This window comes from Sebastes fasciatus, chromosome 8, assembly GCF_043250625.1.
Source record: "Sebastes fasciatus isolate fSebFas1 chromosome 8, fSebFas1.pri, whole genome shotgun sequence".
Lineage (NCBI taxonomy): Eukaryota > Metazoa > Chordata > Actinopteri > Perciformes > Sebastidae > Sebastes > Sebastes fasciatus.
Window position 1 is genome coordinate 4,265,815 of NC_133802.1, and position 25,018 is coordinate 4,290,832.

A 25,018-nucleotide genomic window follows, 5' to 3' on the forward strand; every position below is an offset into this window, starting at 1 on the left:
AATAATCTTGATGCACTGTAAAGTGTGCAAACCATCCTGCTTTGTGATAACTTGAACTGTACTGTGATGTTGATGCCGTTTCTGCTTTACATACAAAATAATGGCAAAATTTCCACCCAGTGAAAGCATTTTTTCCACCAACGTTAGAGGCCATTGTGTATAAGACTTGTGTCGTGAAGTGTTGTAATGTGTGCAGATGTGCATGGCGATATATTTTTCTTTACTTTAAAATGTATTTTAAAATTGTAATCCTGCTAGTAATCCCCATTTTTGCAAAATGTATCGGTAATCTAATTACATCTTTTTTTTCTGCGTAACTGTCGAATACTTTTTTTGGGCTAAACCCATTTTCATTCAGATATCTTGAGGTTAAGGGACTCCTTTGAAAATGGCCATGCCAGGTTTTCCTCGCCAAAATTTACCGTAACAGCGTTTTTAAGCCTCCTTCCTGACAAGCTAGCATGACAGCATGCTAGCTGGGTGTTAAGGGGTTAATGAAATAGCTTAACCTCTGATGGTCTAACGTGCAGTTGGTGCTGTATGGCCAATTTATGGTCTGTTCACATAATCAGTTCTGCTGGGAAATGTAAGCATCACATAATTACATAATTACATAATCATCGGGTGGTTTTAAAATAACTGATGTACCTTCTTTCCTTTAATTGTTTTAATTAGCCTGTTCAAGTCTACAGAATGCCTGATCAGTGAATAGAACATGTACTGTACTGGATATTATATATCATAATGGCTGCTCTACTTGATAAATTAAATCCTCCTGGAAGGTAATATAACCTAAACAGGGCAAAATGAATCCATGAATCAAGAGAGTAGAGACATCTGCTATTGATATCAAGATGTCTTTCACTTTTTACTTTCAAAGCTCTTTAGACAGTTATTACTCCCAGTCTACCTGTACTTGTTCTATATAAAAACACATCACTCTTATACTCTCCCTTCTCCTTCTCACACCCAGACACATGCACAAGTTGTGTAGGAATCAAACCAGAAGAACTTCCGAAACCTGCCTTTCATGTCTGCCTTCTCCGCCATCACATTAATAGTTACATAATTTTCTCATCAAATTTAGGTAACTCTTTTATCCAGACCAACTTATCTAACTAAGTCATAAAGCAAAGAATCTCTCTGTCTCTATATATGTATATGTGGGTATGTCCTTCACATATCTCGACAACTGTCCATCTGATCGAGTTCCCACTTGGCAGGAGTATTGCTGGGGACCCAAGGACATGCAGTGTCAAAGTTGGTGCAATTTGAACATGCAATAAATATTAATAAAGAAAGAAAGATGTAAGAATCAGAAATTGCTTGTTAACAGCAACACCTCTGTCAACAAAAGTCAGCGTCCTGTTGCTCGCGCTTGTGCTCGCTCTACATAGACATGAACGAGCATCGCTCAAAACAGTGAGGCGACACACGTCAGCTAAAACCACAATATCACTCTATATTTCAGCTGCTTGGCAGTAATGTTAGCTGACCAGACGAAGGTCTCTCCATGAATCAATGCTGATCCTAGTGTTGGCGGAGATTTGGTCGGAGACGATAACATTACTCGCTGCGGAGCCCCGTCACTTCACAAGACACGGGAAACCTCTGTTGGTCTGGAGGAGCTGCAGCAGTTATTTCTGCACAAATGTCCACTGTACATTCACTAGATATTCTCAGAGCTAAACTAACTCTTCTGCAGTGTGGAGTGTGCGCACATGCACGTGAGAGTGGAGCGAAAGAGCGAGAACGAGAGTGGTGTGTGAGTGAAGGCAGGCAGAGGAGCAGAGTTCAGCAGAGACTCCGGTCCTGGAGACCAAAGCTACGGTCTCCCCCGCGTCCTCCGACCGCGCCCAACACTGTTTAACAGACGGGCTTCACTAGTTGTAACTTTGCGGTTTTGTTGCTTCTGTGTAGTTTGTGTTGGAGTCTGAGTCTGAACAGCGTAGCCACACGCAAATGCGCAATGATTTATATGTGTAATAAGTCCCTTTAAAACAAATGAGAAAAGATTAAACCAAGTGACACAGATTACACCATTACTATCAAGATAATCATCTGAACCATTAAATGTTCATTTGAGCTGGAATCGAGCGTAAATATCTCATCCTATTCACAGATTTTATACCTGCTATGGAATAAATTGCCTTTTGTTGGACAATAATGTTTGTTCTGATCCTGATTTTATAACAGCTGAGGATTGAGAAAGCCCGTTTTTCTTACTTCTTCGACTAAGGAAACGCAGGTCAGAAAAAGATCCACAAACGAAAAGAAAAAGAAAGAAAACAGATAGGAATGAATCTTAAAATATGTCTGACCAACACTGGATTTCCGAGCCTTCCAAACACATCAATGCACAGAGAGACAGTGACATACAAGAAGGACAGTTCAAAAAAGAATCAAACAAAACAAAACCTCTACGTGCCTCTGTCTCTAGAGTAGCAGTTTGATGTAACAGTGAGTAATAATACCGTTTCTGTGCCAAGGGCAGGCACAAGGTCCCAACAAGAGTGTGTTTTAATAGCAACACATTAAAATGGAGCAGCTCGCACTCTCAGTTCAGGACACGTAGGGCTTTCGTGACCACGGGGGCTTCGACAAAGAGAGCTGACGCAACGGCCTATCAAGGTTTACCAGCCTTGGATCTCGGCAGGTGACTTTACACTCTTCACGAGTCGACGAGATTATGATGTGGCGCTCAAAGAAGCCGCGCTGCTTCTCTTTGCAGGTGATTTTAGAACTGTAACACTGGAGGGACTTTTGATTAGAAGAGTTTCTTTTGGTTGTTGCCGAGTGTGGATGTTGGATGTGCTTTTTTTTCTTTCATACCAATGGTGAAACTGTTGAGTAATACTGTGTATATATATATATATATATTGCATTGACGTGATACAAACTTAATTGTTATGGGGGTTATGGTTACTTATATTTCAATATGTCTCATACATTACATTTTGCAGAATTTATTAAAATTCTAAACAAATACCAAGCCAGAGCAAATAATTGAAATAGTAGAGCAGGATGCTAATGGAATGTTTTTCCATGTTATGATTTGAGCATATTGTTATGCTAAATGCAGTACCTGTGAGGGTTTCTGGACAATATTTGTCATTGTTTTGTGTTTTTAATTGATTTCCGATAACAAATATATACATATATTTGTATAAAGCAAGCATATTTGCCCACTCCCCTGTTGATAAGAGTATTAAATACTTGACAAATCTCCCTTGAAGGTACATTTTGAACAGATAAAAAAAAAGTGTGATTAATTTACGATTAATCACATTTAAATATTTTGAACGATTTAATAGCCATTGAAACTTAAAGAAAAATAATGACTTTTTGAAGACACAATCTGGGATCTAAATATTAAACAAAGGACCGCCCTGCCAAAAACAGAATATTCTAAACACAGGACTAGAACCTGCTGTCACTCCAAACTGATTGGTAGATTGGACACTAGATAACAACTAAAGCAGTTTAAAGAAGTTATTGTTTTTGATGGTGTTGTATAGTGAAAAAGCAATACAGGCCATAATTCAATTATGGTCTGTAGTTTATGTGGTCAAAACTACTGATTAGGCCTTTAATGTTTGAATGGGACCCACACTAGCCTCAGGATTAAGTTCCAGGTATGTTAGCTCGGAGAATGATGAATGTGTTATGTGGCTGGGTTTTGGGTTGTTGTATTTCGTTTGACCATGGCCAAGAATCAACAACCCCAGAGCTCCATGTTTCAAGCAGTGGCTCAGGAAAAATGCTGTCCGCATCATGTGATCCCTCTACAAAGTTGGACTCTTCTGTGAATTGGAACATGCTCTATTTTATCTGAAAAGAAGCCAGCACTCTCTTTCTGTCTACCTAGCAACCATTCATCATTAAACAGTAGAAAAAGTACTAAAAGTACATTCTCTCAAATACACAAACTCTCACAGCCTGTTCAATATTGAACAGGTGCATGCTGAACAGGTGGTGTAATGTACTGTATGTATGTGGCCATACCAACAAACACACACACACACACACACACACACACACACACACACACTTACCTTAGTGATCTTGGGGTGGGTGCAGCGGCTGTTCCCAGAGGTGGCGTGCATCCACCCTCCGCCTTCAGCCAGCTGCAGCGGGAGGTGGGAATTCCCGCCGCCGGTACATTCCTGCCTGAGGGAGCACTTCCTGTCCTGGACGCACCAACCACATTCAAACCTGGGGTCAGCCTTCAGGCACATACCACAGCTGTCCCGCAGCGCTCTGCACTTGTACAGGTGGGCTGGACGGGGGACAGAGAGAGAGAGAGAGAGAGACATTTGATGTGAGTTGCAGTCATACAAACATTCCTCACTCACTGGGGGAACAGCAGTTTTTCCATTATCTAACGTGTTCACTGTTAATGTTGACTCTGATCAATAGCCTACATGTATAAACACATATCAGAATCAGAAATACTTTATTGATCCCCGGGGGGATATATATTGTATAAACATAAAAACATGTAAGAAAATAGAAATAAAGGAGTATGTACCGTGGATTATACATAATGCTACAATATAAACACAATATATGTAAGAAATATAAGTAAATTCTAGGCATGCACCAATACCGATACCAGTATTGGGTATCGGGTTCGATACTGTGCTCATGTACTCATACTTGTACTCGCAAAACAGCTCCGATACAACGACATCGATACCACTTTACGGCAGCGCGACATTAACCTCTCGTCACCATCTTTCGGGTCCTATCACACGCGTTCACGCTCCACCTCCGCGACGGTGCGGGTGCTGGTGATGCGCCCGACCCCGCAGGGCCAGGATCCCACCTCAGGCGGCGCGCGCCGGCCCTCATTTTCATTGCGCCACAGGGTTTTGCTTGCACCCTCTGACTCGCTCGTGCGTTACACTCCTTGGTCCGTGTCAGGTGGGTTGCAGGCATCGCCGCAGACCCTTTTTACGTTGGCCGAGCCCCGCCGTGGGGGAACGACGCGGTTGGGGCGCACTAAGGACAGTCCACCCCGGTGACACTTTGGCCACGGACCTGGGAAGCACCTTCTTCCCGAGGCTTTCCAAGCCGACCTAGAGCCGGTCGCGGCGCACCGCCTTGTATGCGGGACTCCCCAGCCTGCCGCTCACACCCTCCAGCTGGCTGTTAACGAGGGTCTTTTGGCACAGAGTAGTACTGGTATCGGTACTCGGTATCGGCGAGTACCCAAATGTAAGAACTTGTACTTGTACTCGATCTTAAAAAAGTGGTATTGGTGCATGCCTAGTAGGCTAAGTACTCAAATTAGAAATAAAAAAATATGGCAGTGACATTCCCTTATGTATGGCCATAGCATTTATGATGTTGGAAGATTAGCATGCTAGCTTACAAAAACAGTGTGTAAAGACTAGCTAACTAGCTAGCCAATTTAGCACCAGTATTTTTTCAGTTAGCAGCAAGAGCACTAGAAAGCATTAAGAGACATGATATCACAGAGAACGTCACACACCCCTGTTCAACTCATAGAAAGTTTCTCTTAGCATTATTTCATTATGTAGCTTTTCAGAAAGAGTTATGAGAAAATACATGAAACCTGTCAGCTAGCGGAGCAGAGGCTAACTCAGGTGGAGTGGGACGGTAGCTCTCTTGTTTCTTACTTTGCACTGTGAGGTTGAACTGAACCTGCTTCCACATGCTTGCTACAACTGTCACATTTCTGGGCTAGTACCTGCTCCGCTAACTAGCTAGCATTATTCCCTCCACCATGTGTTTCTGTAGTTTTAATTTGAAAAGCTGAGACACAATGTTGCACACAATGTTTGGGTGTTTGGCCTTCACTCAAAGGTTAATTGATATCTAGCCTATACTACTGTACTTGTAACATTTTAGCTTAATTTGTTAGCACCCCAAAAATAACTTGAATTTCATTTTACCTTGTTTAAAATGACTGGGAGCGAAAAATAACTATTTTTTACCTTTGGACCGAGCCAGGCTAGATGTTTCTCCATTTCCTGTCGTTATGCTAAGCTAAGCTAACTGGCTGCTGGCTGTATTTCTTTCTTTTTGATGCTTTCTTTATTGAACTCATGCTCATTTACGGAGGGATGAAAAGGAGACAAAACAAACAATAATTACATATACATTTCCTAATGCCAGAGTTCACGCTATATGCATTAGATTAATTTAATAACTTAAAGGTGTTAATGGCTTTTTTGTTTTTAACATTGGATAAGATGGTGCTATATTGTTTGAATTCATTAATAACGTACAGGAAAGTTGGCTTGGTTCCTGACCATTTTGTCTTATGAATATGGAATTTTCCAAAAATAATAACTAATTCTATGATATACAGCAGCTTCATAACTAGCACACATATATGACATAGATCTCCTCATTTACCTCTCAGGAAGAAGGCACATAAGCATATTTCACAAAATTTTGAACAATTGCAACAAAAGTTGTACCTACTTATTCATCAAACTGCATAGAACATTTGTATCATTTTTCAACTTTTGGGGAAAAAATTATTTTACTACATGTTAAATGCATGAACTAGTGTTGCTTTATTGTACGAAAGTTACCTTTCGTATACTGCTTGAGAAATATTATTCTGATGAACAGAAAGTTCTGTAAGTTGTTAATTTGAAAGAAAGCAAGAGTGGCAAGAAAAAAGTCCAAAAAAAGTAATCAGGAGTTTGTGTCTGTGAGCTCGAGAGAGACAGAGAGGAAGGAACAGCATAAATGAATGTTAACCGCCTAAAAACCTACGGTAGGTGATTATTACCACTATGAGGCGGTTACGTTGAGAAAATAACTGCTTCCACAGATAAATAGAGGCAGAAAAAAATGAACAAGCAACCTAGAGGGATATTACAGAAATTAATTCAACAGGTAATGTCTTCTAACGCCAATAGGGAACTGATAATTTGTTGTGTAAAAAAAAAAAAAACATTCCCTCAACTCTGCTGAGTGGAAAAAGTCATTAAAAGTAAAAAAAATGAATAAATAAATAAATAGATAAATAAATAATTAAATCCTCAAACACCTGAGAAAGGAGACGAGGGGGAGATGAAAGGCAGCGGGGAGGAGAGAGAGGGGGGATACATTTTAGCTGTGCTTGTTAACAAAACAGCAACACAAATTGTTATGAATTTAAAGATGGTGAGGCCCCGCGAGGCCGAGAGAATCAGAGAAACAGATTAGAGCCAGAGAGAGTGGGAGAGGTTGAGAGAAAAAAGAGACGACAACAGAGAATCTGTGCGAGTAGAGAAACGAGCACAAACAAACAGCGGAGAGAGAAAGTCGCATGCAGACGAGAGAGAGAAAAAAGTACAGGTAAATGGATTTTTTGTTTTGGTTCCATTTGTCGAATGTTAATCTCTATAATTATCTCAGTTTATACGACAATGCCAAAAGGTTTGTTTGCTGTCACACCAGTTAAACAGATCTGAAATGAACTGAAGTGGAAAAACAGCAAAAAAAAAAAAAAAAAAAAAAAAAAGCAACAGAGCATGGAAGAATCTCCTCCTCTTCCTCCTCCTCCTCCTCCTCCTACTCTTCGGCAGTCAGACGGCGAGCCGGACTTCAAAGGGAGCTTCTTACGTATCCATCTGCCTGCCTCGGCCCTCTGCTCGGGCCCTAATCTGATTAGCCACGGCTCAGCTTAAAAGTAGCGCGACGCTAATTAATCTGAACCAAATGAATGATTTAATTAACATTAACATCTCCACTTTACACCGGGGCAAAGCCGGGCCAGCGCCGAGCGGCTCTGCTTCAGACGGATAATGCAGCTCCGGATTGAGAAAGAAAGAGACGGGGATGGAGCGGGGAGGGATTAATAGAGGATGGAGAGAAAAGAGGGAGGAGAAGGTCTTCATGAGATTTGTGTGAGTGTGGACGGTTTTATAATGCATGTTTTTAAGGAGTTTTAACACTAAGCATCGCATTGAACTCATAATCATAATAGGTGTTCTGTGAAGCTTTAGCACAATAACTATAATATATCTATGGGGGGGGGTTGAGGATTGTTGATTCTAACTGATTACTCATCCATAGCCTCGCCAGCTGGTTCAGTTTAAGTCTGTTTTGTTGTGAGGAACAGAAGCAAGCGCTGCTTACTCATAGTCTAAACAACAGGAACACACTTGTCAAGTTCACACACAGCGCCTCTAAGATCGTTGGATTTCACACTCCCAAACTCCTGACACCATTTGCTGTTATGTGCAAAGCGCTCGCATCCCCCGGGGGTCCGTTTCAAGAGTTAGCTGGATAACTCATATCTGGAGCATGGACTGATGTCAAAAGCCCTGTTATCACTTTTATTCAAAGTAGGACTGTCAAAGTTAACGCGATAATAACACGATAATTTGTTTTAACGCCACTAATTTCTTTAACCCATTGACGCAACTTGTGATTTTTTAGGTTGAGTGGGCTCAGCTTATCACGAAGGAGGTTAAATAACGCTCCGAACTTACTCTAAATTTTGGCGAGGAAAAACAGGCGTGGCCATTTTCATAAGGGATCCCTTGACCTCTGACATCCAGATATGTTAATGAAAATAGGTTCTATGGGTACCCACGAGTCTCCCCTTTACAGACATGCCCACTTTACGATAATCACATGCAGTTCGGGGGCAAGTCATAGTCAAGTCAGCACCAAGCCCCCAGGAAGAGCGCCGGTCGTCGATTCCGACTTTCGTAGTGGCCAAACGGCGGTACTACAACTTCAGTGTCCGTCACGTGATGCCATTGGGCCCAAAAAGACTTTTTCCCATAGACTTACATTGAGAAAGAGACGTCTGTAACTCACCGGATCATTTTTTAGGTGAATCAAATCCCCAGTACGAACACTCTGATAGTCCTTATTTAAATCTTTAAGTTTTAAAGTTGTAAAACGCACTAATAGCTGAAACCAGAGTTATTTTCCTTTCTCCATTCATGTGAGTGAGACCCAGTCCGAGGCAGGAGCGCAAGCCGTGATGACACCAAAAAAATTAAAGTTGTAATTATGTTCTTTAAAAATTTAAATGATCTTTAAAATTCTGACTCACTAGTGAGAGAGACCAATCCAGGAGGATGACTAGTACATGACATGACGGCATGACCCTTGACCGAGTCATGTGACCAATCATCTCGGATGCTACTCTGTCAAGATCCGGGTACTTTTCCAGACGGAAGTCGAGCCATTTAGGCTTCATGCGCCAATGAGCAACTCTCATAGGAATGAACGGGGCCCCACCTCCAACGCTGTATCCAGTTCTTTTAATACATCCATGGTCAGCACACTGACACACTGACAGCTGTTGTTGCCTGTTGGGCTGCAGTTTGACATGTTATGACTTGAGATACATATTTGTTTTGCTAAATACAGTACCTGTGAGGGTTTCTGGACAATTGTTTTGTGTTGTTAATTGATTTCCAATAATAAATATATACATACATTTGAATAAAGCAGCATATTTGCCCACTCCCATGTTGATAAGAGTATTAAATACTTGACAAATCTCCCTTTAAGGTACATTTTGAACAAATAAAAATGTATGATTAATTTGTGATTAATCGCGATTAAATATTTTAATCGACTGACAGCCCTAATTCAAAGCTATCCAGACCACTAAAATCCTGCTTTTTGGTACAAGCTTCTGAACTGCCAAAACGCACCCTTAGTCCATGTTTAACACAACTGATCCAGGAGATTTAAATAAAAAAAAAATGCCATATTTCTAATACTTTGAACCGAATGTTGGGAAATATCCGATAGCAACAAGTGAAGTAAAGGCACCGAGACCACTTGATTCACCTTTATGTTAAATATTTTAAGCCATTTTTTAAAATATCAAATTGGCAGATCTATTTTCTCTAAGCTGGATGGACCTATAATCAATAATTGATCCAAAAAAGTTATATCTTCTATGAGGTCAGTCATTGCTTCATTTCAACCCGAGACTATTATGGACCCTCTTTTTTTATTTTATTTATTCTTATTTAACCTTTATTTAACCAGGAGGTCCCTTGAGATTAAAATCTCTTTTTAGAGGGAGACCTGGCCAAGATGGCACGCCATTATAAAGTTACAAAAATTATACAATGAAGCATTTTAAAACAGACAAAAGACAACAGATACATAATACAAAATCCAGTTTAGGAATAGCAATTGCACTCTTCAGTTACACAGCTTTTTTTATCAGAGCTTTGAACTCTCCCAGGGAGACAAAATCATTAAGCTGTAGTGTGTTCTGAAGGTTGTTCCATGACCAGGGCGCAAAATAGGAGAAAGCTGCTCTACCAAGTTCCGAGCAAATCCTCGGTACCCGGTAGAGCAGCCATCTAGTGGAGCGAAAGTTATAATAGCTGTATAATACAAATATAGGCCTGTATTGCTCAGTTGACTTATCTGATTGGGAAAAGTCATCGTTCAAAATGACAGTCCATCTACTTGATTGCACAGAAATGTGACTATATGTTTAGTTGAGGCATCACACGCTAAACTCAGGACGTTTAATCCCCCAGACAGGACCTTTCGGCACAGACAGACTGACAATATTAAAGGAGCATATTTGAAACAGAATAACACAAGCAGAAGAATCGGGTCATGACCGATAAGCAACTAATTTTCCAAGCAATCTGCAAAAAGAACCGCACGTCTGACATTTATCAAAATGAGGTCAGATAGAACACAAAGGATGTGAGATTAACACGTGCGCGTGCGTCATCTAAAGACTGAACAGAACAGAAAAAAAGAGAAGAGACTACAGTAGGACAGATGAGTTAATCTGACTCCAGACATGCAAATTCAGAGCAAAACACTGTATGACACACTTGAGAGCAAGACTTATATTATCTTGTGTAATGGGACGTCTAAAATCATTAGCCTCCACCACCCAATATATTACACTTGATAAAGAATTTAGAAATGGTAATTGTTTTCCACTTCATGCACAAATAGCGATTAAAAATAATAAATGCCATCCCTCCGTGTCGCTTTCTGTTTTTCTTTATCAATCCCTTTATTCTCATCTACCCCCCCTCCGCCATTACACGCTGCATTTATCAACCTGTCATCCACCCATCCTTCTTCCCCTTCATCCTTTCTTCTGCCAATTGGTTTTCGCCATTTGTTTATCTTCCTCTCTAACATCCATCCCTATTAATTTCTCCCGTTGGATGTTTGTTTGTTATCATCGCCATCCATCAATCACTCCCTTCTGCCTCTCTCTTTTATCCCTGAGACAAGAATAGTGTTTTTCCAAAACGGATGGTACACTTTCACCTTTCTCCCTGATGGCTGTCAAAAAATGAAATTACAGATTTCTCATGAAGGGGAAAAAACTGCACACGACGTTGTTGTTTCACAGAAAATCATTACAGACAGATAAACAAGCGGGGCCCATTCAAATCTTTTTTTTTTTTGCCATGCTCCACCAAAATGTGACTCAAGAATAGACTTACAGACAGAGAGAAAGACAGAGAGAGAGAAAAAGGAGAGGTTCTACCTTGAATGTTGAACGGGTTGTCAATCACAAAGTTTCCATTCCACACCACGGAGAGGTCGACTGGTAGGTCACTGATGTCACTGCCCTCGTAGTCGTACTGAAACAGACCAGAAAGACGAGGCGCGTGTGAGAAATTGTTGATTTATAATGGATTCAATGCAAATCGGGAATTGTGTGAGATATCGTTTCATTTGCATAGTGATTCGCCCCGGCTTGTTCACCGCAGACAGTGATACAGGCCCGAGCATGCACGCATGCATAAATCCATATTCACCAAAACAGACATATTTCATAAATACACATAGAGAAATAACAGATGGGTTCCAGCTGAATGGGCACGGACGAAATGGAGACAGGAATGGGATGGGGAGGAGAGGAGATGAGGTAGGATGGAGAGAGAGAGAGACGAGAGGAAGAAGAGGAGGAGGAGGAGAAGTGGTCAGAGAGGTGAAAGCAGACATGCGAGAGGACCTTATTCATTTACGCATGAGCTAAGTGGTGGGATGAGGGTATGGGGAGAGATAAGATGCGGAGCAGTGTAAAGTGAAATTGGCATTTCCAATTTGCTCCCTGACACACTGGATTTGATAGACGGGACTCGACCATCCCAAATGGGCAATGGGGCCTGAGACACACACACACATACACACACATACCTACACACATACACACACAGACACACACACTTATGATACAGTCAAAACTTTTCTCCACTCTTCTCTGATTCACTACCAATGCCTCAAATACCAAACATATCACAAGAGTGAATTATTGTGTGTAGAATAGATGAAGTTAAAATGCTGCTGTTGTTTCCCCCACACACAAGTTAAAGGTCCAGAGTGTAGGATTTAGTGACATCTAGTGGTGAGGTTGCAGGTTTCAACCAACTGATGACTCCTCCGCTCACCCCTCTCTTCTTTTCAAGCATGTCGGAGAACTACGGTGGACTTCAGGTAACTTAAAAACGTGGAAGGCTCTCTCTAGAGCCGGTGTTTGGTTTGTCCGTTCTGGGCTACTGTTGAAGCATGGCGGTGCGAGACATGGCGGACTCTGTGAAGAGGGGACGTGTCTAGAAGGGAGTCTGCAAACTGTGAAATCTGATCTGAGATCTGCAAAAAACTTTCAAAAACTCTCGCGAGACTCGCTGCCCGACGACCTATCCTAACCTTAACCATTCAAGATCAATGCCTAACCTTAACAATCTCGTGAAAGTTTTCCCAGTTTGCAGGCTCCCTTCTAGCCACTACCGTGAATAGGACCTGCTCTTTATGTAGATATGAAGGGCTAGTTCTAAGCGAACGAAAAGTCAACAATTCTTAGTTTCAGGTGATTATACATGAATGAAAACAGTTATTTGGGCTGTCAATCGATTAGAATATGTAATCGTAATTTATCGCACATTTTTGGTATGTATATAATTATGACTGGAAATCAATTACCAACACAAAACAATGACTAATATTGTCCAGAAACCCTCCCTGCTTGAGCACTCAAAATAGTCTAAAATTGCCACTGATGGAATCTGTTAAGCTGGTGCTAAAAAAATAAAAAGGGCGGGCCTACTTAAGAATAATGAGCTGCATGGGTTGCCTTTATACCAACAAAGTAGATCATCGTTTAGTTTAGCAGGTTGTCAGCTGTGTGACTGCCCGGCGTAACGATACTCTGTCGCCCGGCGTAACTTTAGCGAGTGTCCGACAAACCGTGTGCGCATTTGTGCTACATTAGCAGCTGTAGCTCTGCTGTGGCTTTGTGTTCCTCGTAGCCACACACACATACGCTTTGTCAGCGCGGCCTAACTTTAGCGAATTTCCGCCAGACTGTGTGTGTGTGTGGCAAAGCAAAATACATGTTATTTCAGATCAGTAATGGTGTCAGTTCAGCCTCAAGCCTCGAGGAGAAGGCGATGAAACACAGGGATGAATAGAAGAAAGAGAAGAAATCAACACAAGGAAAAAAAAAAAAAAAAGGAGACATTGTCAGCAGCCACAGAAGAAGGAATGTGGGAAGTTTGGATCTCTATTGAGACGGTTAAGAAGCTGAGAGGAACACAGGCCGATGAAACCACAGGATTCTGGGAGGTCAGCAGCTCCGGAGCAGAGGGATTCAACCCAAACACTCTTTTGCCACAAAGGAAAGGCTGATTGGTCTTATTCCCTTCCCACTAGTTCAGCATGACCCTGATCCATCACACATGAGGTAGGCTGTTGACTTTATTAGCATCACCATTACGTCCCACTGTTTAAAGGCCTGTGTATGGCAGCCAGTAAAACCACAGGACCCACACACACACACACACACACACATGCCCACACACTCCTCACTCTGTGGCGTGGCCCCCATTAAACTTTAAGGGCTTCGACTTGTCCGCCGTCACCAAAACACTGGGTGAGCTTGTTCTCTTGTCAGTCCCCTGCCCACCCTGCTGCCCGCCACATCATGCTTTATTCATACTGTCACATGGTTTAAAACACCGACGCAAACCACACTGTGACACTGCGACACCGTGCTACACTGAGCATCACCCACTCACCCACTAACTCACTTCCTCGGGACACTTCGGAGTAAAAGAAGAGGTTTTCGGGCGTTTCCAAAATAAAGAAAAGATAAGGAAGAGAGATTACAAGAAGAGGGATTTCAGGAGGGAAGACACATTAAGCTAAAACTGCTGTAGAAATAAACCAGTGATTCTCAAAGTAGGGTCTGGGGACCCCCAGTTGTCAGTGGAACTCTGTCAGGGAGTCCGCAAAATAATGTGCTATAAATCATATAATTGTGCTGTATCATTGAAAAGTACATATCTACAGATGGGGGCCATATGCGGCAATAAAAAAAATATATTGTGTCCATTACTACCACCCATGTTAGTTTTGGGCCTATAGAAACTCTGACATGATTTGTGACACATCACGTCAATCTGTCATGAATCAGTCACTTCACTCAGGAAGCAACAAACTGCTCCTGCAGCTGCTTAGCTGGCTGAGAAGATGATAAAGCTTGATGAAAAGTCTGGCGATCACCAAAGCTATTACAATTCATCCTAAGGGAACGTGTGTACTAAATGTTATGGCAATCAATCCAACAGTAGTCAAGACATTTCACTCAAAACCAGAAATGTTAACCTCATGGTGGCAATCACCAGAGTCAATAGGCTTCCTTGTCTGGGACAAAATTTCATGCATTTCAATGCATCCAGCAATCGTTGGTATATTTCAATGTGGACCAACGTGGTGGACCGACAGACCATTTAGAGCCATGCCGCCAACATGGCTAAAACCTTATCTGAAAAATATTAAAGCCACATCAGGGGAGCATCTCTTTAAGCTGACACTTTAATAATGTATCACACTGGTCTTGTCACTCACCAGTTATTACCGTACTATGACCTCTGAAATTAGAATTTCTTCTCTAATTAAATGAGATTTAGAAGTATGGATGGCACCTGATATTAGATGCAGGCATTTTGCCACGACTTTGGGTCCAATTTACAAGGACAATTCATATATTTATCCACTAAAACCTTCCCTATGAAGTTCTTATCAACAATGTAGTGATCATTTTTATGGGGTCACTGCCAGCATCTATTTCTCTATCTTCTCAATGGAGGTATGCTTTAAGGGTGTCCTCTGGCGGTATCTAGCGATAAGGTGAGGAGATTACAACCAACTGAAGCCTCTCCCGTGTGCCAAGCGTGTTGGAGAGCTACGATGGCCGACGCGGAAAGGTGAATGGCCCTCTCTAGAGCCATTTGGAGCAGAGTCAGGGCTTAGAGTGTGTGTGTGTACGTGGGAAGTGAGTGGTGAAGCAAGAGAGAGAGAGCTGCGGCGAGTACTGTTATCGACTCCGGCCCAAGCAAGAAAAGTTAACGGTTTGTCCGTTCTGGGCTACTGTAGAAACATGGTGGACTCTATGTAGATGTAAACGGCTCATTCTAAGCTAACGGAAACACAACGATTCTTATTATCAGGTGATTATACACTAAAGAAAACATACTTATTAATATTATTTTCCATTTCTGCCAATAGAGCCCCCCTAATTGTTACACACTGGTCCTTTAAGCTTTTGGATGGACAGAGGTCTAATTCTGGAATGAGGCTCTGCATGTCTGTCTCAGTTAGACAGTCACCTTTTGAAAATGTTGACAGATGCTCAGACATCATGATTAGAACTGTGGCATGAAAGAAAGTACATCTAATTATGAAACACTGCCGAAGCTGTTACCTCTACTTGAACCTGTCTTTACAAAACGGCAGCATTTGAAAGGATGGATGTGTGTTTGAATATTGAGTGAGGGCTGTCTCAGACTGAGATGCTTTGAGGGGGAAGTTGGTATACTAAAAGAAAAGACATTTAATACTGTATGCTAATTGCTAAAACAAGATAAATATTAAAAAGGAGACAAGGCGTATTTATCTCATTATGATGGTAGAATCTTTCACTTGTTTTCAGCTTGTTTCTAATAACTTATCGCTACACAATCTTATCCTGTACATAATGAAATCCCTTTTTTAAAGTTTTCACCCTTCCTCTCACACAGCAGATAGTTAGTGTACATCAGATCTTGTGTATTCACTCTGCTCTGGCCATGTGTGTGTGTGAAAGTGATTGTGGTGTATGTATACTTCCTGTATCTCTGGAGCTCCAGAAGGGAAACCGGGAGGGCAGAAGCAGGTTTCAACCGATATTCTGACATGTAATCTGACTGTAACTAATGAGCAAGTATTGCCTACGATGATGTCAAATGTCTAAACCAGAAAAAAAAATCCATTCCAGTTTCACCTCGCTGTTGCTTTGACTCGTGGGCTGAAAGCAATTGGACACCTTACACCTTAAATCATCTTTTAAAAACTCTCGGCTTAATGAGAAACGGTCGCTGTCTTTTGTTTGTGTGATTTATTATCCGTCCTCATGTTTTTCCACATTCCCCGCATTTAATTATGTTTTTTTGTCTCCCAGCCATCCCACTCTGGGTTCCCTCTTTGGCCTCCATGTAGGATTTCTTCCATACTAGGCATTCCTCTGGTCTATGGTGATTAGATGTTTGGGTTTTTGTCCTGCAGCTTAATTGATTACAGTTATGAAGCAATGGCGCCGGAAGTAAGGGGGGCCCAGGGTACAGCTGAGACTCACATAATCAGAACCTGGACTGAAGCATTTATTTACGCAGTCTATTTTTTACACAATACGTGCGTAAACTTGAGGTTTATGACCGATAAAAAAGCACTGAATAATATACTTTTTTTGGGCAATTTTGCAATCGGCGGAGCAGAGTGTGGATCTTTATCCAATCATAATCAACCATTGTGTAGCCTATTTCAAATGAAATCAAAGTGACCTGACACCCAGCTGGCCACAGTTACATAATGAACCGAAAAATATTTTTACACTTTCTCAACAGGTGGGCTGGCCCCTCGCCGGGCGCATCGTCTGGTGCGCCGCGACCGAGGTCTGCTTGGAGAGGCCCGACCGTGAGGTTTACGTCACCCCTCGCTCCGACCTCGCTGTTGCCCGGAGTCGTTGAGTTCTCGCTGCGAAGTGCGCCCTCTCTCCCTGTGGGGGAGGGATTCCCGGCGCGACTGTCAACCGGGACAGAGAGTCCTCAGTGCGAAGGGTTTGCGGCGATGTCAGCACGCCGTCTGGTTACCATGCTTATGCTGTGTGACTTTTTGACATCAGCATTCTTAACCATACAGCCTTTATGATTAAAACCGTTTACCAGGGCAACAAGTTCTTCATAGATCTAGCCTCGTAATGTTGCTCTCAAAGTGCTCCAGATTGATGCATTTAACTTTAATATGTAGGGCTGTCCTGAATACCAGTTTTTGGGCTTCAAAGCGTCGGTAAGAAATATTTAAAGGCATTCGAAGCTGGTGCGGCGCAACAGGCTGACACGTTCTTCTATCTGTCTCCGTCTCCCCCGTTTCAGTGTCCAGGACAGTGGCGCTGTCGCACTACTGTACACACACAAACCTCTACACACAACAAACAGCAAGAAAGACTAATAATAATTAATGTTGAATATGAATAATGAATGAACAACGGATGAAGCTTCAAAGCATTCGGGTCAGCCCTTTTAATATGTTCAAAATGTTCTTCACTGTGTCTCAAAATCCTACGGGTAACACTGTATTATGTCATCCAAAGATGCCCCCCCAACTTCAAAACTCATTACGGCACTACTGCTATGAACATACTGTATACTGTAGGTGATTGTCCTCCAGAAACAGACGGCTTCCGGTTGAAATATTTGCTCTTTGGTACTTTTTTTTAAACTTACTGAACAGCTATTGACTACCAGCATGTCACTGACTTTATCTGCTACAGCTTTGATCTAAAAGTAGTGGCACCAGTGTTGTTTAAAACTCTGTACTGGTGGAACCATGTGGGTAAAAGTTGTAAAAGAAGAGAGGAGAGGAGAGGAGAACAGGAAGTTAGGTGGAGGGAAGGGTATAGGAGGAAAAAGAAGAGGATACGGTAGAGGAAAGTTGGGTGGATGCAAGTGGAGGACAGCTAAAGTGCAGATAAGGGGGAAAGCGAGAGGAGAGGAATTTGGAAAGGAGGAGGGGAGATTAGAAGAGAGGCAATGAGAGCTGGGAAGGGGATGACAACGAGACGAAAAGAGGGGGAGACAGAAAGAAGGAGAGAAATCGGACATACATAAACGAGTGGAGGACAGTGGAAGGAAGGAGGGGATGAGGGAGAGGAGAGGTACAGAGACGAGGAGAGGCAATGAGAGGGGACGAGGGAGGGAGGGAGGCGAGGTGACACGAGGAGAAAAAAGGAGAGGGAGGGGAGGAGGTGTAAAAAAACTACAAGGTGAGCACAAAGCCGTCCCTGGCCTCATTACAGTAACACAGCAGCCTGGCTCGGGTTCATTCGTTATCTGCTCCTGCACTCGTTTATTCTCTCGCTACATGAATCGTCTCCATGGATTGCATGTCCCCGTGGATTGTATGAATAGATATGGCTTGTGTGTGTGTGTGTGTGTGTGTGTGTGTGTGTGTGTGTGTGTGTGTGTGCATGCTCAAGCGTCTGAGGGACTGAAAACTGCCGATGTTAACAAAACAGAGCAGCTGGCTGATGAAGGGGGGGGGGGAGGTAGAACAACCGGGAGGTGTGTGCATATGTGTGCGCGTCCATGTGCAGGTCACCCTCATGTAATTAGTCATGTTGAAGGATACCTGAGTGTGTGTTAAAAATACACTGCTAGTGCACAATACACACACACACACAGACACACAAGTCCCCCATTCCGGTTCGGTTTAATTTACTTCAGTTCAAACTATATTTCATATGTTTAAGTTCACTCTTGTAATAAATAAAAAAAAGATTCCATTCAACCATTTGAACAATATACCAATAAAAAATTCTTCACACCTCACCTGGCACTTCAACTTTTGATTTCACTTTGTTTTAGTGACTCTCTTTCTCAGCTACATCTGATACGAGTGTGTGCTGTTATTTGTTCTTATTAGGGCTGTCAAAGTTAACGCGATAATAACACGTTAACGCAGCTTTGTTTTAGTGTCACTAATTTCTTTAACGCATAAACAGAATTGATGTTTCGGAGGTTGTAGCGGGCTCAGTTTTAAAGCTAGAGTGAAGATACTGGCATCATATGAAACTACAAAAGAGTGAATCCATTGGTACCAACCATGTCATACTAGCTTGTCGCCAAGGAGGTTGAATAACACTCCAAAATTGCCTACATTTTTGCGAAAAAAAAAAAAATGTCATTGCCATTTTCAAAGGGGTCCCCTGACCTCTGACCTCAAGATATGTGAATGTAAATGGGTTCTATGGGTACCCACGAGTCTCTCTGACACGCTGACAGCATTTGGGTTTGAGTTTGCCATGTTATGATTTGAGCATATTTGTTATGCTAAATGGACACAGTTAATCACATAAAATGTGTCATACATAACTTTAACTTTTCAGTTACACACATGCTGTAAGAGTAAAAGGAAGATCAATTGTGATCAGGTTTACATTTCCTTTCGATACATTTAAATGTGCCTTAGAACCACCTGTGAGGGTTTCTGGACAATATTTGTTATTGTTTTGTGTTGTTAATTGATTTCCAGTAATAAATATATACATACATTTGAATAAAGCAGCATATTTGTCCACTCCCATGTTGATAAGAGTATTAAATACTTGACAAATGTCCTTTTAAAGTACATTTTGAACACATAAAAAAATTATTATTAATTTGGGATTAATCACGATTAAAATATGGACAATCACTAGTTATGTCATTATACTGTAAGTTACTCTAAGTGGTCATGATTTGCTTTAATTTTACAATGTTATATGTGTTGTTTTTGCATAGATTTATTGATATCTTTTCTCTTTTTGTCTATGAACACACAGTAAGCTAGGTACCAATCGCCTTTGCTCCAAAATGCAGGCTATTTGGCAAAGTGCATTAGTGGTATATAAACTTATTTTGTAGGAGGCAGTGCTGCAGAAGTGCACAAGCACGTGTCTACATTAGCCTACGTGTGTTACTCTGTATGTGTGCTATATGTACCATGTCTGTGAAAGTTAGGAAAGTCTACACCAATTTGTGGACTGTGAACACACAAACACACACACACAGTCTGTCATCCACCTAACATGTACTATGCTGCTCACAACAGGGCCAGAAGCATGGACTTACAGTGGGAAGTTCATACCAGCAGACACACACACACACACACACACACACACACACACACACACACACACACACACACACACACACACACACAGAGAGTTTGATAGCCTATGTGTGTCAGTGCAATAAATCATGTAAAGCAGGTTGCTGGTTGTTGCTGATGCTACAGTCTCCGTCTGCTCCACATGATTAGGGAGAAGATCATGTGGAGAATCTCCATATGTCTGCTTCACGTTGGGCTTCCAAACCCCTGGGGAGGATGTGTGTGTGTGTGTGTGTTTGTACCATGAACAAACCAGTAGGTACCCACGCAGCTTGCATCCTATCTGTGTGTGTGTGCGTGTGTGTGTGTGTGTGTGTGTGTGTGTGTGTGTGTGTGTGTGCGCCAGCGTGTGTTTTCCTGTGAACACCCCAGTGTGCATCCATGCGTACTTGTGGGTCCCTGGTGTATTTGAGTATGCACGTTCAATGTTTCAGTGTTTGTCGAGGGGCTAAATAATGCACAAAGAGACAGTAAGATTGAACGGATGAGTGTACATCTACTGCTGGCTAATTTTCTCTGTGATTTATTACACTCTACTGTCCCAGTCACAGCCAGCTGTGATACATATACACACACTTCCCTACTGAGAATACTGAATACAATGGTAGTGGGTACACAGGCTCTCCATCATCGATGGATCTTCTGTGTGCTGATCCTCTCAATTAACTCTTTCATTCTCAATTTTTCCTATAAACACACCTATTATTACTGATGAGAACCTGTTACTCGCAAAGGGAAGGCTACACAAACATTTACATCTGGGCTAAGAGAGCATGCCGGCGTGCTTTTAGCTTCTTAAAGCTGCACTAATCAATATAAAAAATGTGTCAAATGATGTGTGTAATGTAGAAGGGGTCTTTAGTGGTGATGAACCCACACAGATTTAATACCAACTCTGCAGCTACGTATTGCATTTCTTTAAAGTTGGGGGAAGATATCTTGACTTTTAGTTCCTAGTATAGTCAAGCTCCAAAAACACTGGATCCTTCACCTCCCAAAATGTAACTTGATAGATTAGACATTAGACCCTACCTAAATGTGTCGATTCATCGGCAACAAATTCATCGGTATCAGCCGATATTCACATGGTTGACTTACATCAGCGTACCGGCAAAAAACATGACTTTTGCCGATGGCAGTTGCATCAATTTTGCGCCGGCTAAATGTTGTGTTTGTTATTTGCGGATCGGTTTCGGACAACAGTAACCAGCTGCTGATTCAGAGAAAGAAGCCACTGGCTGAACATGACCCTGACGGTGGGCACTATGTGCACGTGTGGTTTGTTCACAAGTAAAAGTGAAAGTAAAAGTCGGCCGTGTGGGGATATTACACTGTCTCGGACAGCGACAAGAACGATGTTATATTCAGTGACAAATGAAGCAGTAAAACAATGGCTTACAAGATTTCTTAAAAACAATCAACGTGGTCTGGATGGGAACGAACCTCGTGTGTGTGTGTAATGTGTCACCAGAAGCCTGTTAGTCCAACGAGGGGTGACGCAGAACCCAGAACATTACCCGCTCCCGGGCGAGCAGAGTGCAGCAACACGTCGGGGCCGCCGCATCGTAGTCCCGTGGTTTGCATGGGTCCATGCAATATAAATTTACAGTCATCAGTTATAATGAAAAGCAGGTTAAGAATACGCAAAAAATCAAACAAACTGCTGAAACTCTGAGAGCCAGTCAAAATAACACTGCTATCTTATAATCTTCATATGTGGCGTCAGCCTATAGGTTACGTCAGCTATCTTTGTGTTTACTGTGCTTCTAACCGGGGGCTGTTTTGATAGTTTGTGGCAGAAACGAAAAAAACTACTCGTATATTCGTGTCATCCTCCTCGCCACCAGGATACTACTTCGCTGGGAGGATTGCGTGCAGCAGCTCCGGGAGACAGACCTTCAGTTAGCAGGTATGTAGCAACTTTGATTTAGTCAGTCCAAACCCCAGGGTTGGGGGCCGGGGGCCCAGAGACCCCACAGGATCAGAAAACTTTAGACCCAGTGCTCCACCAGCAGGCTGTGACTCACTGGTTTGCGATGCCTGAATGCGAGGTGCTGCAGGTAACTGCTAACTGAAGGCCTGCCACCCACCCGCCCTCCTCCCAGTGAAGTAGTATCTTGGTGGCGGGGACAACAAAACAAAAACACAAGTCTTCTTTGGATTTAATCCAATAAAAAAACTACCAAAACATACATGGACCCCGTACCTTCAACGTGACAAGCCCTTAGGGCAGCTCTACTTCTTTGTCCTGGACTGAGGGACAGACTGGACGCTACAGTGACTCACTGATGCCTCTCGAGATACAAGTGGTATAACAAGACAGGACGGGCCGGGGCTAGCTGGTTTAGCATGCTCATTTAAGTAGATATCTCTGCAACAGATGTCTTCGAGATACACTGTAACTTCTTCACATTCTGCTGATAATGTTAATTCCTTTTTTTTAATGTTTTAAACTAAAATGCTGGCTAGATCTCGTGCATTGCCCTTTTCCTTTACGGTATGAAAGTCACACTTGAAACTTGCTTGATTGGTGTGATCCATCACAGTGGATATGAAGTCAGCATTCATTTTTTATCAAAGTTGAGTGGGTCATGCAATGTAGATTTTTCTAATCGATCTGCACTCAAACTGCATCGCCACGCCACAATAATGTCACATTGACAGAATTCAAACTCGGTCTGTGATTGATAACTCGACTCGAGCAAGTTTCTAATAGATGTTCATTTAGTGTGAGAAAAGGCCTGAAACAGCAAGAAAAAAACAGAAAATGTCAAAATTATACAAATTAGACACTGTTTTTTCAAGTGCCTTGCTCAAAGGCATCTTGAACGGTAGTTGTTGGGCGGGATGTTGCTAACTTGTCTGACTTCTGTGCTGTACAACTGAATAGGTATGTGTGAACACTGTCCCTATTGTCCCCACTGTCCTCCCGCCCTCCGCACTTCTAGTTAATCTCAGCAGTTTCACTTTTGCACGGATCATGATTTTCTTTTCTTTCAGCATCACTTTCTCAAACATGCACATCTTTTATATTCCACATACTCTCTCTCTCCATCTGTTTCTCCCTCATTTGTTTGTTTGCCCCCAAGTCTGCTTGCTGAGCTTAGTCTTTCCTTCCTCCCCTCTGTCTTTCTTTATTCTTCCCATTCTCTCTTCCCTCTCTCTACTCCCTCCATCGCTCCTCTTTGTTGCGTCGTCATTGTCTGCTGCTAATTCCCTCACCTCCTCTTTGGCTCTCTCTTTCTTTGTCTTTTTTTGCTTCCTTCTTTTTCCGTTTTAGTGGAGTGCCAGGCTTGCGTGTGTGTGTGTGTGTGTTTATGTGTGTGTGTCTGTCAGCCTACAACACCGCTGCAATTCATCATCATTTTATCTACAGCTCCCTTAATTGGATCCTATCACCATCCCACCTGACGAGGAGAGAGGTGGGGGGTGGAGAGAGGGAGGCTTACTCATTCACAACACCACATGGATCTGCTCTCACACACACACACACACACACGCACACACACACACATACAAACTTCCGCCCCCTGTGTCTAGCTTCATAAAGAGCTGCAAAGTTGTGTTGAGGCTCGTATATATTTGCTATTCCTCCTGCTTCCTGCAGAAAAAAACAAAACACTGGGATTTTACAAAACATTAAAGTGCACTGAGGAATGAAGAAATGAATGGATGTGCATGTGTGCATGTGCACCCATTCAGTTTGCCAGTGAATTTGCTGAGGAAGGTCTCTGTCTTCCAGCATCAGCAACTCTCCGCAGTAGTACCGGTGTTGTAATGCATGTACGGGAGTGTGTGTATCAAACATTGGGGATGGAAACTGCACACGGCTATTTCCTGGAGTGAGTGCTGGTGTTTGAAAACACTGTGAAAACACTTAAAGGGACTGTATGTAACTATTAACACATTTACAGTATATTGTTTTTTAATGCCAATGTGTGAACAAGTTGTAAGCCAACCTAAAAAAATGAGACCTTCCGTGGCTTTCTAGGTGTCTTCTATCAGCCTGTAAACTGCTTTTAATGTGAAGAACCCGGGCCCGTTTTTTAGACGTTTGGTTAGAAATGGAGTCCGCTTACGCCAACAAATGACCAGCCCCCAACACAATTCAGACTACAACACAAACTCCACGGAAGCACAAAAAAAACTAAAGTTATATCTATTGCAGGCTGTCTTGTAAAACAGGAATGTGATTGACGTCGGGCAAAAACTAGTGTTTTGGGAGATGTGTGTGCACGTGGGAAGTGAGTTGTGAAGCAAGAGAGAGAGAGCAGCGGTAAGTGTGTGAGTAAACGAGCGAGCAGCGGAGCAGAAGAGAGTTAGTTGAGCTTTGAGAATATCTGTGAATGTACAGTGGAAGTTGCAGTTTGTGCAGAAATAAATGCTGCAGCTCCTCAAGACCAACAGAGGTTTCCCATGTCTTGTTTCCCATCTGCTGAGTGAAGTGACGGGGGGTTAACTCTGGAACGAGTAATTTTATCGACTCTGGTCCAGGGATACTTGCCAACCTTGAGACCTCAAAAATAGGGAGGATTTCAAAACCAAAGCGGGGGGTCTGGCGGTTCTCCTCCAGAAAAATGTGACTTTCAGAGACTTTGTTTCCTTCATTCTGATGACATTTAAAGAATGAAAATAACAAAATAATAAGTTCACTGCAACAGCAATAGGCCTACTTTTAATTTTACTTTTAATTCTCAGGAAAGAAAACTGAATAATTCGCCCTTCCGGCATGAATTGCGTGAATCTCTGGTATAAACCAGGCTAATACTCATCCGTTTTCATTCATTTTTTGCCCCTGCTTGAGTATTTCTTTCTCTTAGTATCTCAATATCTCAAC

The 25,018-nt window shown here is 42.2% G+C and overlaps 1 protein-coding gene and 1 long non-coding RNA gene across 3 annotated transcripts in view; one reads left to right on the forward strand and one right to left on the reverse strand.

Annotated features, from left to right (window-relative positions):
* Positions 1 to 17,180, forward strand: part of LOC141772170 (uncharacterized) — a 28,671-nt gene extending 11,491 nt beyond the window's left edge. Inside the window, exon 3 of the long non-coding RNA XR_012594868.1 lies at positions 16,878 to 17,180. This is a non-coding gene — a long non-coding RNA (uncharacterized LOC141772170). The remainder of the gene's footprint in view (positions 1 to 16,877) is intronic.
* The window catches only part of LOC141772166 (plexin-A1-like), a 353,749-nt gene that overhangs the window by 88,649 nt on the left and 240,082 nt on the right, over positions 1 to 25,018 (reverse strand). For both annotated transcript variants that reach the window (XM_074642860.1, XM_074642859.1), the window contains exons 11-12: positions 11,480 to 11,576; positions 4,056 to 4,279 (exon numbers count right to left, since the gene is read on the reverse strand). In XM_074642860.1, coding sequence (XP_074498961.1) covers positions 4,056 to 4,279; positions 11,480 to 11,576 — 321 coding nt within the window. The remainder of the gene's footprint in view (positions 1 to 4,055; positions 4,280 to 11,479; positions 11,577 to 25,018) is intronic.